The 13,385-nt window shown below is 25.1% G+C and overlaps 1 protein-coding gene across 1 annotated transcript; it reads right to left on the reverse strand.

The window, feature by feature from the left end:
• Positions 1 to 1,671: 1,671 nt before the first annotated feature.
• On the reverse strand, positions 1,672 to 9,795 carry Osi18 (DUF1676 domain-containing protein Osi18). Its single transcript, XM_075354013.1, has 5 exons — positions 9,781 to 9,795; positions 8,054 to 8,110; positions 4,314 to 4,526; positions 2,469 to 2,661; positions 1,672 to 1,979 (listed from the first exon to the last, which is right to left on the reverse strand). The coding sequence occupies exons 1-5, from the start codon at positions 9,793 to 9,795 to the stop codon at positions 1,672 to 1,674; spliced, it is 786 nt and encodes a 261-aa protein (XP_075210128.1).
• Positions 9,796 to 13,385: the final 3,590 nt, after the last annotated feature.

Raw genomic sequence — 13,385 nt, forward strand, 5'->3', positions numbered from 1 at the left:
TTTTTTACAGAATTATTTTTTCGGGAGGATCGTTTTTATTGTTTGTTTTAAGCAAAATCGTTTTCAAAAATTTCTTTTTCGTAAAAATCTTTGTATAATATTCCTTATAATTACTGCTTTTTTTAAATGCAGTTGATAAGGTATAGAAATTTACCCGATGAATTCCAAATGTAGATTGAATTTCATAAATATTTTTAGACCCGTTGCATTCCCAAAAATCACGAGTTGGGTTCGAAGGTAAGAAGTGAATACTTACTCTCATTTCAACAATGACTGGAAGAAAAATTTGCTTTGTTTTCAGCAAATATTTAAAACTGATTGATTAGAAAACAACTCAGAAAATCCTTACCTTTATACCAATTGAATAACTTATATAGAAAGACAAAATTGTGGTATGTTCAGAATACAAATACACTAATTTTTGTGTTTATTAGATACAACAGTGCAACTCACCGGGTTGGTCTAGTAGTGAACTCTTCAGCTTATTTCGAAGTACAGAGTTCTAAGGTTCAAATTCTATTAAAAGTAGTTACTTTTATACGGATTTCATTACTAGATTGCGGATACCGATTTTCTTTGGTAGTTGGGTTTCGATTAACTACACAACTCAGGAATGGTCGACCTGAGACTGTTATAAGACTCACTTCAGTTACATTCATACATATCATCCTCATTCATCCTCTGAAGTAATACCTTACGGTGGTTCCGGGGGCTAAATAGACAAAAAAAGAGAGAGAGAAAAGGAGAAAGATACAAGACTGCAGGTAGGATAAAATATTCATGTTGAAAAAAGATATAATAAGGTAATATTGCGTGGAAATTTACTGTCGGATATTGTGTTTTATTTTTATTTTAAGTTTCATTATATTTAAATAATTTGATTCTTTTGTCCTTTTTAAAGATTTTTATTTTTTAAATTATAATTTAAATTGTATTTTCTCTTTCATTTAGTTATATATATTTTATTCACTTTTTAATGAAGAAATACAAAATATTCTCTGAGAAACAAAAAAACGTTTAAGAGGTATGAAGATAAGAAATAAAAATATAGCCATATAAAATTGTTTATTTTATTTTATTTATATATAATTAATTCAATAAATTAAATAAATAATACACAAAATTTACTTTAAAAATATGAATGATTCGTGGTGCGAGGAATTGCCTGCGAATGTCAAGTTTTTTTAAAATTATATACGCTCTCTATTAAATGAATTCAATCGTCATATATATTTATAAAAACAAGAAGATATCCTTATACATCATTAATATCTTTTATTAAGGTTGGAAGAAATAAAATTCAGTTAAAAATTGCAAGTCGTTGCAATTTTAAGCAAAATCCTTATGAGATAAAAATAAAAAACAGTGATCAGAGTACTACAAGAGGATAAATGCCTTTAAATAAGTATTTTGTTAAATTTCGTTAGTTTAAGAATTGAAAGTTCCTAAGAAATCTTTTTCATTAATTTCCATATAGTTAAATCTCAGGTCTTTAAAAACGTTGTTACTAATTTGTTATTTTTTAGAAGGATGTACAATCATCTTGATATGACGTTCTTAATTTAAATAATACATTCTAACATTAAAACTTCGAATCTTTTATCAGAGCTACGTTCATGAATTCATTTAATGTCCAGCACAAATAAATAAATAAGTTAATTAATATTTTATTTAATTTTCGGGTTGTTCGTATCCTCTATATGGAAGGGAACGTCCATGAGTATGGTAGTGTTCGTAGTTGGCGTGTTCAACAATCGGATGAGGGTGATGAGCATAATGAATTATTTCATAGTTGACCTTTGGTTTGGAAAATTTAAAAAGCACCATCGCTCCTGATAAAACCATTGATAATAATCCCAGAGTTAAAGCTTTCCATGTTTTCAAAGCAATAAGTCCCAGTGCTAAAGGTAATAAAGCAGTAACCTTGAATTTCAGTCCCAGTAAGAAAGGAATGAGAACCTTCTTCAGAAAACCTCGTTCTGAAAAAAAAAAAATTAATAATTTATAAATGATCGTCGGTTGTAAGAAATTTCAATATCATTTTTTATAAGATTTACAGAATTATAATTATATTATCCTAATATTTTATTCGTTGATTTTCACTTTTTTTATATATGTTTTTGTAACAATTTTTCAATTAAAAAACGTATATATAACAGTCTAATTTTTGGCTATGTCGGACTTTTATTTTTTTCATACTTATTCACTAAAGGAATTCAGGATTTTTATTATCAGAGAAGTTAATTTCCTTCTGTGCAATCGGTAAACGATTTTTGCAAAATACTTCTCCATTTTCCTTAAGAGTATAGCAAAAAAAGAAATTTATTTAATACATATAAAATAATGAATATTATTAAATATTTGCTATTAGTCTTTAACACATTAAAAAAAACAATTTCTGCTGATTTATCTTTACGGTAGAGTGTTACTGTGTTAAGTATTTCTATCATCATATTATTCTATATTACCTTGAGCAACAGGAGCAGTTGGAGCAAGAGGCATACGAATTTCCTCTGGAATATTCTTTAACAAGAAGTGAGGAACATATTTCATAACTTCACTTGAAAATAACTCTCTTGGAAGACGCATTCTGAGATCGTGTCCGGCAATAAAATTTTCAATACGTTCAAGCATTCTTATGTCGCTTGCAGCTTCAGGATCCTGAAATTGACACAAATTTATAATAAATATTACATACGTTATTTCAATTTTACTTGCTTGTACGAAGTAAAGGAAGTATTGTGATCGCGAAAAATTCTGGTTTCCAGATTTCAACGGAGATATCACATTCTGACCATCCCTGAATTCATTTTGACTATTTTCGGCTTGACGTCTGAACGTACGTATATATGTATGTGTGTATGTATCTCGTATAACTCAAAAAAGATTAGCCCTAGAATGTTGAAATTTTGGATTTATCACTGTTGTAATATCTATTTATGCAACATCCTTTTTGATTGCAATCGAAATAAAAATTTTAATTTTAATTAATGAAATATCTGGATCTTAAAGGAAAGGCACGTCCGTTCGAATCAGATTTCATCTTTTTTAATTTAACTTTTGTTTTTTAACTTTTCTTTTTTTAATTTAAATATATTGATTTAATTTTTAACTCGTGATTGTAAAAAAAGTTTTACAATAAACAATAATTCAATGATAAAAAAAAAATTAAAAATAAAAATTCTCCTGTAGCATATTCCATTAATGAAGGCATAAAAGTTTTCTATAATAATTTATTTTAAGTTTAAACGAGATATTACATCACTATTAAATGAACCACAATAGATTTACTTGCAAACAGATGTATTTCTTAAAAAATTGTTATTCTTTTAAAAAGTAGCTGAGAATTAAAATAGTTAATTGAGCCTAAATATAGAAATTAAGAGTGAATTTTTCTATCACAAAAATACAGTTAAAGATAAATGTTTTAAAATGTAATTAATAAAAACTCAGAATATGTTTATCAGTGTTAAATGTGTTTCCATAACCAACTAATATATATCCTCCCTAATTATTTTTCATGTCACCGTTACATTTACTTTTCTTTTATTCATAAAAAAATTATTTATGCCTGTTTAAAATTTTAATTTAATTCTGTTCATAATCCTTAGTTCTTATAATTTCATATTGGAAAAACTTTGAAATCCTTTCACTTTGAAACAAAATTTTAACATTGTAAAAAGAAGACGTAGATATTTTAGTTTAACTAGATTTTTTTTAAATTTATTTCTTTAAGTTTTGTTTTAACTTTTGTTAGTTTTAATTCCAAAAAAAAATAAGTTCAAGATTTTTTCAGTTATGGATAATGTAGAAGAAACACAGTATCTTACTTATGTTATTAATAGCATTTCCATACAATAATAGTACCTGTAAGTCATGTACTTGATGAAAAGCATCTATAATTTTTAAAACAATGAATTGTCTTACATTTTATATTTTAATATAAAATATAAAATATCTCGTTTTATTTTAAATTTAATATTATAATTAGGCGCAGGAATGATAATTAAAAATAATTTTTTAACATTTCTCAACATAAAAATGTTGATAAAAATGTTGATGTTATTTACATCCATTAAGAAAAATAAGCTTAGATAAAATGTTGTTTTTATCATCTTTAATGTCATATTTTACATATGAAAATTGACCTTAAAAAAATGACCAGATAGTACTGATGTCACCACCTGAAAAGAAATCTTAAAAACATATTTAATTTTGTTTTAACATTTTATTGTTATTAAAATCAAGTTTTTAATAGCGATAACTAACTGATATTTTTACAATTATTTCATTTAAATTAGTATCTTACTAACCTGATCCTGTCTTAAAGAAATGTTTGGAATTTCACCCTGTCTTGGAATGATAGATAAATCCCTTGTAACACGAATTTTGTCTTGCGAGATTGACTTTTTAAGAAATGAAATAAATCTTGGTCGTACGCAATAAAATGAGCCGTCTTGTAAACATTCTCCATATACTTGTTGTAGTACATCCACTGCAGTTTCTGTAGGTGAGGATACCGCTTCCTAAGTAAAACAAAAAATTTATTTAAATATTATAATTAATTAAACTTGAACTTTTTCATAAGATTTATGCTATTATTTGTTTCTTTAAACCAAATTTAAATGATAAAAATTATTTCACTACGTAAAACAAAGGACGTAGTTAGTTCTAAATTGGTTAATTTTCTTATAATACATTACTACAAAACTTATTATTTAAGGAAATGCTTGAAAATATATTTCTGCTTCCTCAAATTAATAGAAATATAATTAAAAAATATTCTCTAAATAAAATAATCGTCAAAAAATAATGATTAATTGAATTAACAAATTAAACGATAAATAACAAAAAGTAATAATAGTACCTTTTCCGACAAAATGTGTTATCACATATTTTTATGTTTTACGTGTTAATTGTCAAATTATTGTTTTTTAATGATTTTCATAGAAAGAATGAAAAGTCCGTAAATGTTAAAAAAGCAAATTGGGAGACCATTTCAAGCATTTCCAAAATTAACTACTCAGAACTTAACAAGAAGAGATAATATTTAATTTCAGTAAGTACTAGTTAAGTTACTGTTTTTCATAGCTCGTTACCCAAATAAAATATAAAATACCTCTCTTCAAGTATCCAGCTCGTAATGATAGATATAGAATAAATATTATTGCAGAAGCAATGTTAACTAATATTAATATTAACAATACGAATAATAATTTTAGAACTAATCTAGAACTAATAAAACGTTAGCTAATTTGCAAGCTAATACAAATATTAGCTAATTCAACTTGCTAGACATATTACATTGAATTTTAATTAATCAAACAAATAGAACAAAACGCTGTTAATTTCAAAGAATAGTTTAATTTTCTAAACAGTAATCAGTTAAAAGATTGTGAAAAATATTAGACAAAATTACTGTGCCCCAATAGAAAAGAGTTAACTGAACACCTCTAGAACCCCAATAATGAACAGATTTTTCCATAAATTTGGTGGCAAATTGTCCGTAAAAGGGTAGTCGAAAGAAGTATACTCTATTCATACGTACCCTTAGACTTACGTAGTTGAATTTAAGCACAAAATTGGCGGGCGAATGACTGAAGCAAACAGCATGTCAGTGGCTAATTTACTTTTTTAACGGCTTCTTTACTTACTCCTTATTTAGATATATTGAAACCTTATTTAGGTATATGAAACTGGTTCATTATAAATTCAATAAAATATGTTTTTATTTCAGTTTTCGGTGGTTTTTAATATTCTAATATATTATTTTCTTCGAAAATAAATCTAAACTTCTCATTACTTTATTAATGATAATTTTTTACTTTCTACTTTAATTGCTAAATACAAAATAAATTATAGCTTTTAAGAAGTTAAGTGGCCGATGGAGAATCATCTCATTACATAATAAACTGTAAAAAAGTGATTTCTGTTAAAAGTTACATTTTTTATTTTGAATGTTAATTACATTTTTCATAATCAAGATAGATAAACATCATTGGAAAATAATGAATAATGGGTAAATTATGAAACTGCTGGTCACGTAATATTTTAATAGAGCAAGAATAGTTTAAAAATATATTGACAAATTTAATTTTAAATATTCAATTATTTCTGTATTCTTTTTTGTATCTTTTTTCGTATTGATAGATTGCATTTTAAATTTAGAGTAGTTAAATTATATATGTATTAATTTCTTTTAATATTTTTTTTTAATGTTTATAATTTATTTTTAGGAATAAAAAAGAAACTGAATACATTCAAGACAGATCAAATTATACGTTTTAATAAGGTTAATTAATTACTGTACTTTTTAATATATATTATTAGGATGAGTATTGTTAATAAATTCAAATTTAAATAATGAGTCTTTATTTTGTAGCATATACTTCTCATTTTTTTAAAGACAATTCAGTGTAGTTTTGAAACATTAGAAAATTTTAATCTCTTTTTTAATTTTTTAGTAATCGTTTTTATAATGTAAACCGTTTCGAAATGTTATTTTTTTGGTAAATAAACAAAAATGTTTAATTAATTTTATCATCAAGAAATATTAATTTTACTGTAATTTTGTACTTCAGTACCATTGGTGTACATTGATCAAGAGTTAATTTATTAATTTAACACTAAATCAGCTTTCTAGACAAAAATATCATTCACATGTCATATACGTTTTACTCTTTTTAAGAGTGATTAAAATTTGTGCTATATACCATAAGTCCTCACAATATTTGTTTCCCATAATTACTGATTATTTTTAATTAATATTTAACTACGAATTATGGAAAATTAATTAATCTGATAATACATTGAAATACACCCTTTAGTTTCTTATTGTACTCGTATAACATCTTTAAATTACAAAGAAAGGAATAAATATTAATTCTTTATATATAAATATATATGCCGAGCTTAAGAAATTTCTTAGCGTATGTGTTATATATCTTATACAACATAAGTTATACAACATTTTATTTATAGCATCAGTATTTTTATAAACATTATTGCAACTATATAAAATGAATAAATTTTAATATGGGATTATTTATCTTAATAATAGTTACAATTATTTTGCACCCGAGAAGTTACCGATTAGAAATTTGGATCTAATTTAATGACTGATATTTTCCGTGATTTTCAACTGTTTAAGATCGTTAAATATCTCAGATGATTATCTGTTACACCTTGGTAATTCTTTTACCATTTACTTTATGTTATTAAAAATTACTGCATAATAAACAATACGATTCTTCAAAAAATATTTCAGATAATTTATTTTTATGTCGCTTTATTAACTTTTTATAAATAAGCATTTTAATATGTTTATTAAAGTTGAAAAAAAAAAAAATGTATATATAGATATTGATGTGGTAAATCTAAGTAATTTCACAGGCTACCTTAGTTATTTTAATGTTACCTTACTGAACACTTTTAAAGTCACTTCAAAGATTTCATTTTATAAAATCTTATATACATTACGTAAATTTCATTCAAAATTTTTACTGGAACACTTACACTTTAATTATATCTTTATTAAAATTTCTGTTATGTGAAAATATATAACAATGAGACTTTACTATTCATAAGTTTAATTTTACGAGCCTGTTACTGTGAATAATTCATATAGCATTACTGTAATAAAGTCTTCAATGAATTCCTAGTAAATTTATTAATTTTATTGTATATGCCAAAATACCAATTTTCTTTCAAGTAATTACTTAAATATTAATGTTTTTTTTAATGACATCAAATCAAATTATTATTTACAATTAAACTTAGGAGGTACTAATTTAAATAATATCATTACCTGTGTCAACGCTAAGTTGTTAGTCATAAGAATTAATAAAACGATGCAGGAAGGGAGGAATGGAAGCCCCATGATTGTCGTGTTGATAGTTGGACAGAAGACAGACTGTTAAAACAATCACCGTCATACAGCTATTTAACTGCTCACCCACCTGCCTGATTTCTTACGTATGAAAGTGGACCGACGCGTATGGATATAGCATCCAACAATGGATATCAACGTGAAATGCGTTAATTATGTATTCACATCAAGTTCCATTTCATTTTCAATTCCATATCGTTGTTCTTGACCCAGTTCTCGACCCTGAAATAAAAAATAAATTTGATGGAACAAAAGAGATAATTTTATTTTTAATCTATTGTGCCCAGCATTATTTTTATTTCTTTTTTTTTTTCAAAAACTGTCTAAGAATAATAAAAATTATATAAGAAGCTGAAAGTAAAGCTGATAAAATACTAACGAATAATTCAAAAGAATTATTGTTTCAAATCACGACTCTTCTATGTAAAAGTAAATATGTTTACACATCGAATTCTGGAGTTAAAATATTTCCGTATAAGTCTAACAACAAAAAGTATTTTGTATTTTCTTACAAAATATGTGTCTTTCAAATTTAATATTAAGTTTATTTTCTGTATGAGTTTTTAAATCAATGAAATAATTTACCTAATTATTTCCGTTTACTAATTTCTTTTTTTAGTTTTAATTCAGTAAATTTTGAGGCTAATAGCAACAGGTAATATTTATTTTTTTAATATGAATAGGTATATTAAAGGATCAAAAAAAACTTTTATTCTTAAATTATAATTAAAATTTTTTAAGATAATTTATTTAAATTAGAACTTATTATGAGTTTATTAGGAACTTATTAAACTTTCTTATTTATTAGGAAATAAAATATCGGTTATCAGTTCTGCTATTACCTGAAGGGAACGCCCTTCAGAATATTTCAAAAATTAACAATAAAATTGGTTTGTAAGTACATACAAATGTGTGTGTGTGTGTGTGTGTGTGTGTGTGTGTATATTTCTTTTCTAAAATTTGGGCCTGCTAAAAATTTCAAAAAATATTTTAAATGAGAGTTGTAAACTTTTATTTTTTGTTCTATTAATTTTTAAGATACATTATAACCAAATGAGTTTCTATAATTATTCTTTACAAAGGCAGGATTCCATATAAATTTTGAATATTAAAACATACTTAAAGATTTCAATCACAGCTATTATAAATTAATTTCATCAGTACTTACCTCCTTGGAGTCTGGCTAAAAAAGTTTTTGTTAAATTGAACAAAATCATCCTTCAAATTTTCGGGGAAGGACAAAATTTTTCATTTGATCTGTTTTTCTCGGATGGGTTTTATTTCCTTTAGAGAAATCAATGATTTTTAACTAATATTTAAGATTATCAAAGCAAAATCTTAGCTCCAGTAAATGCTAACATCATATGAGTCAAGTGACTCGATCTGCACATAAAGCTAATAGCTAAAATTCCCAACGAGTATCCTAATCCTTCTAAAAATACAAAAGCAAAAATCATACCAACCTCTTTAAATTATGTAAATTATTCTTGAGTGTGTATGGGTAGAAAAAATTTTTTGGTCGACTGATTTACGTAACTTTTTGATTAAATACAAAAATATATAAAGAATCATTTTGAAAATTTAAATATAACTTATATTTTATATTTACTGATTATTGAATAACATTTTAGACCTATCTGAGTTTAAGATAATACTTGATTAACCAGTGAATTAAGAAGTCAGAATAAACCATGAAAATATATTTACGACTTTTTTAATTTCCTTCACTGTTTTTTATCGTTTTTCAATTCTGATCCACTTCTCCATTCATTTCTATTTTATGTCTACCTCTTAATTTCACCACATTTGCATTTTCTTACATCCTCAAACGTTTGTGTATTGAACTTTGTACTCTTAAATTATTGTATTTTTTAACAGTCTTTACTCCTTACCTTTCCTTTCCCCATCTGATAAAGTAATAGTACTTCAGATGAATAATAATAATACGAGTAGTATAGATAAATAATAATAATACTTTAGAAATAGACCATTCGGTCTATTTCTCAAGTTTAAGGGCAAAAGAAATCATTTCTTTATATTTTCCTAAACATCTCACTCATCTTAATGTATGTTTTAAAGAGGGGGAAACTTAAAGAAAGAATTTTGTAGAAATAAATTTTTAACATAACTTCACAAATAACTATTCAGAACGTCTTAAAAATGGATAGATATGTTCAAAACTATGTTTCTAAATCTTTTTCAAAACTTAACCGATTTCGTGAATGAAAAATTTTATTTAATTGTTGCAAGAAATATTTTGCCGTAGCATTAACAATCGGTTCGATTTCCTCTGAAATGTGTAGCTGTAAAAATGAGGATATTGTGACATTTGCAACCATGCAGCCTTAATTTGGTTCATTGCCATAAAATATTTGTGCAGTAATTGAATTACAAAATTATCGTCTAAGGTATATAAAAAACTTGATTGAAAATTTGAGGTTATAATCTTTCTTCACTGGTCAGTTATGTCTGTTAGACTTAATGGAGATAAAATTGTATTATAAAAAAATATAAAAAGTTTACAACAAATGGTTTTGATTGATTTTGGAAGAAAAAATTTATTTAATTCTTAGAAAAGATTAGATAGATTTTCTCTTATTTTCATTTTAGATTTATCATCCAAAAAAACTTTACAACTCATCTTAAAATTATTTCTCAGTTATTCAAAATTTAAAGGAAAAATCGTTCATTATGGTTAAGTAAAGTGCTCCTACAGTATTTTAAGACCCAAGCGAGATTTGCTATTCAGATAGTAAATTAATATACTCACGCCAAAAACTAAATGAAGCTTAATTCTTTTAAACAACCTTATTTAAGGAGTTTCATAATTTAGATAAGTATAAACCATTTTTAAATTTAAAATTCAATGCGTACTGGGTCTGAAAATTTGTCAAAATACAATAACTGGAATTTTAAGGTACGATTTCTTTATTTAAATTAAAATCATCATTTTTCATTAAACATTAAGAAAAATTATAGAAATAATAATTATTTTACTTAAAATGTACTGTTCTGTAATTAACGAAACAAATAAAAATGTTATTCATTTATAACATTTTTGAATCCATAATTAAATAAAAATTATTTTTTTTATACTTTTATAGTTGTACAATAAATGTCCTTTACGAAGATTATTTTCTCACAAAGATAAGTTACTTACAGCAATTTTATTATTCGGACTATTTTTATCGTACTATAGGTAATAAAAAAAAATATGTTTATACTATACAGTAAGATAAAACTCCTACAATAGGTTAAAACTTTGATAACCCGGTTAGATCATTACTTTCAGTCTTTGAGTTCCAAAAATGTAGAAAGATACGCGAAAATTCTGAATATATGGGTATATATAAATATGTATGAACATGTTGGTGTCTTTCTGCTTAATATTTTTGGAATGTTTCATGTTGATAATTGGGCCATAATTTTGTTACATGACTTTTAAATGAGAAAATAGTAAGCAGGTTAATAGCTTAATAAAATTTTAAAAACCGTCTTCCATTCCAGAGCCAAAATATATACCTAAAAATCTGGCAATAGGATCACACCTTTGGAACTTATAGTTTCTATTTCCATGTAAACGCAATATAGTGAAATATTTACGGGACACATTAAGGATTATTAGAACTAATATTAAAAAAAGTGAAAACTTTTTCTCTGCTTTCTCCTCTCCACGTACATGTAAATAGGATACTTTGATTTTGAAGGGAGGAATCTTTCTTTCTTCCAAAGAAATTAATCTTAATATTCTAGGTTTAACATTTTTTGACAATTAAAGCAAAAATAGACGAAAAGAGGTATAAGAGCCGGAAAGGGAGGAGACCGGTTCAGGAAGAGAGTAATTTTTTTTATTATATTATCATTCATTTATTATTAAAAAATTATTCTAGAATGTTTTTAAAATTATTTTTTACCAGTTAGGAAGTTAAAGTTAAATAAATAAGAAAACAAGTAACGTCGAAATGCAACAGTAATCTTTAAATTCACCAATGCGAGAAAAATTCTGTTTCACCTATATGTATCCATCTTTCTGGAGTTACAATTATCTTTGTCAGATTCTTTTTTTATTTATTTAAGTAATTAGGAAAATTATACATTGTCTTTGTGATAGCGAAAAATTAATATGAAATGTATAATATTCCTATATAAGAACTTGTAACTATGCTACATATTTTCATTTGAACACTTTTTTTTTAAGAAGATTGTTATACCTTAATATTCTATTTTTAATCTGATGAATTGAAATGGTTTAAGTGCAGTTTTATGGGAGGGTAATAACAGTAATATTTCCACCAGATTTACTTCATAAAGGCAAAATGGTACACTTTGGCTGAAGTAAAAAAAAAAACCATGGATTGTAAATAAATAAAATCTAGAATAATGTAATAGATAATAAAAAATAAAGAAAATTAAAAAATAGATATAATAAAACTGCTGCAGAAAAATAATCAGTTTGACTTCTCAAACTGATTATTTTTCTGCAGTAGTTTTTTGAGAGACAAGAAAAGATTTGTAATCGAGTAAAAATTACACAATTAAGAAATTTATATAAGATAAAAAGCTTTAGTTTTTAAGGAGATCTATCAACCCAAACTCTGAAGAAAACCCTAGAAATATCAAAAAAAGGAATCACACGATTACAAAATGATAGGAAATGTAATCAAAAAACAATGAATTTGTTGAGTGGTAGTGTGTAATTAACAAAAAGACAAATCATTTAGTACAGATGTCCACAGGTAGATTTAAATTAAGTTGAAAATTATCCAAACCAAACAAAGGATAATAAAGTAAAAATTGAAATAAAACAAATAAAATTAATATTGAAAAATAATAATAATCAAGGTTTCTAATTTCCATGAAATAAACAAAATAAACGTGTTTGAGAAAATTTTACTGTGACTTTCATAGAAGGGATTTTGAACCATTTCAGACTTACATAAACTAACATTCTTTATCAAAGAAAAAAACATAACTAACTGAAAAAGAAACAATTTATATTTTAAAAAAAGGTATACTTCATTAATTTTGTTTTTTTTTTACATTGAGATTTCAAGTGACAGTGGACGGATAATGTAATCCCTTGATCTTCGTTTCGCTCGGTTTTGGAGTTCACATTCAGTGAAAGGTAAATTTACTGAATTATCCGAAGAGGGATTAAAATTCTATCATGCAGTTTTCTACACGTGTTTTTGAGGAAAAAATTTCATCGTTCCTTCAAATAAAACCAAAATACAGAAATCATCTTAATATAAACACTGATTTTCGATGATCAATATTGAACCAGATATTCAGGAATTTTGCAAGGGTCGACAAGCTCAACCATCTCATTAAAAGTAAGGAACATTATATACGAGTAAGTAATATAATTATATCATATGATTTTTCTGTTTAATAAAGACAAAATCTTTTTTCAGTGATGATTCACTTTCAATAATTTACTTTCAATTTAATTAACTACATTTCATATGTATTTAAAACATATTTTTAGATTTATTAC

Source organism: Lycorma delicatula, chromosome 1 (assembly GCF_047948215.1).
Source record: "Lycorma delicatula isolate Av1 chromosome 1, ASM4794821v1, whole genome shotgun sequence".
Lineage (NCBI taxonomy): Eukaryota > Metazoa > Arthropoda > Insecta > Hemiptera > Fulgoridae > Lycorma > Lycorma delicatula.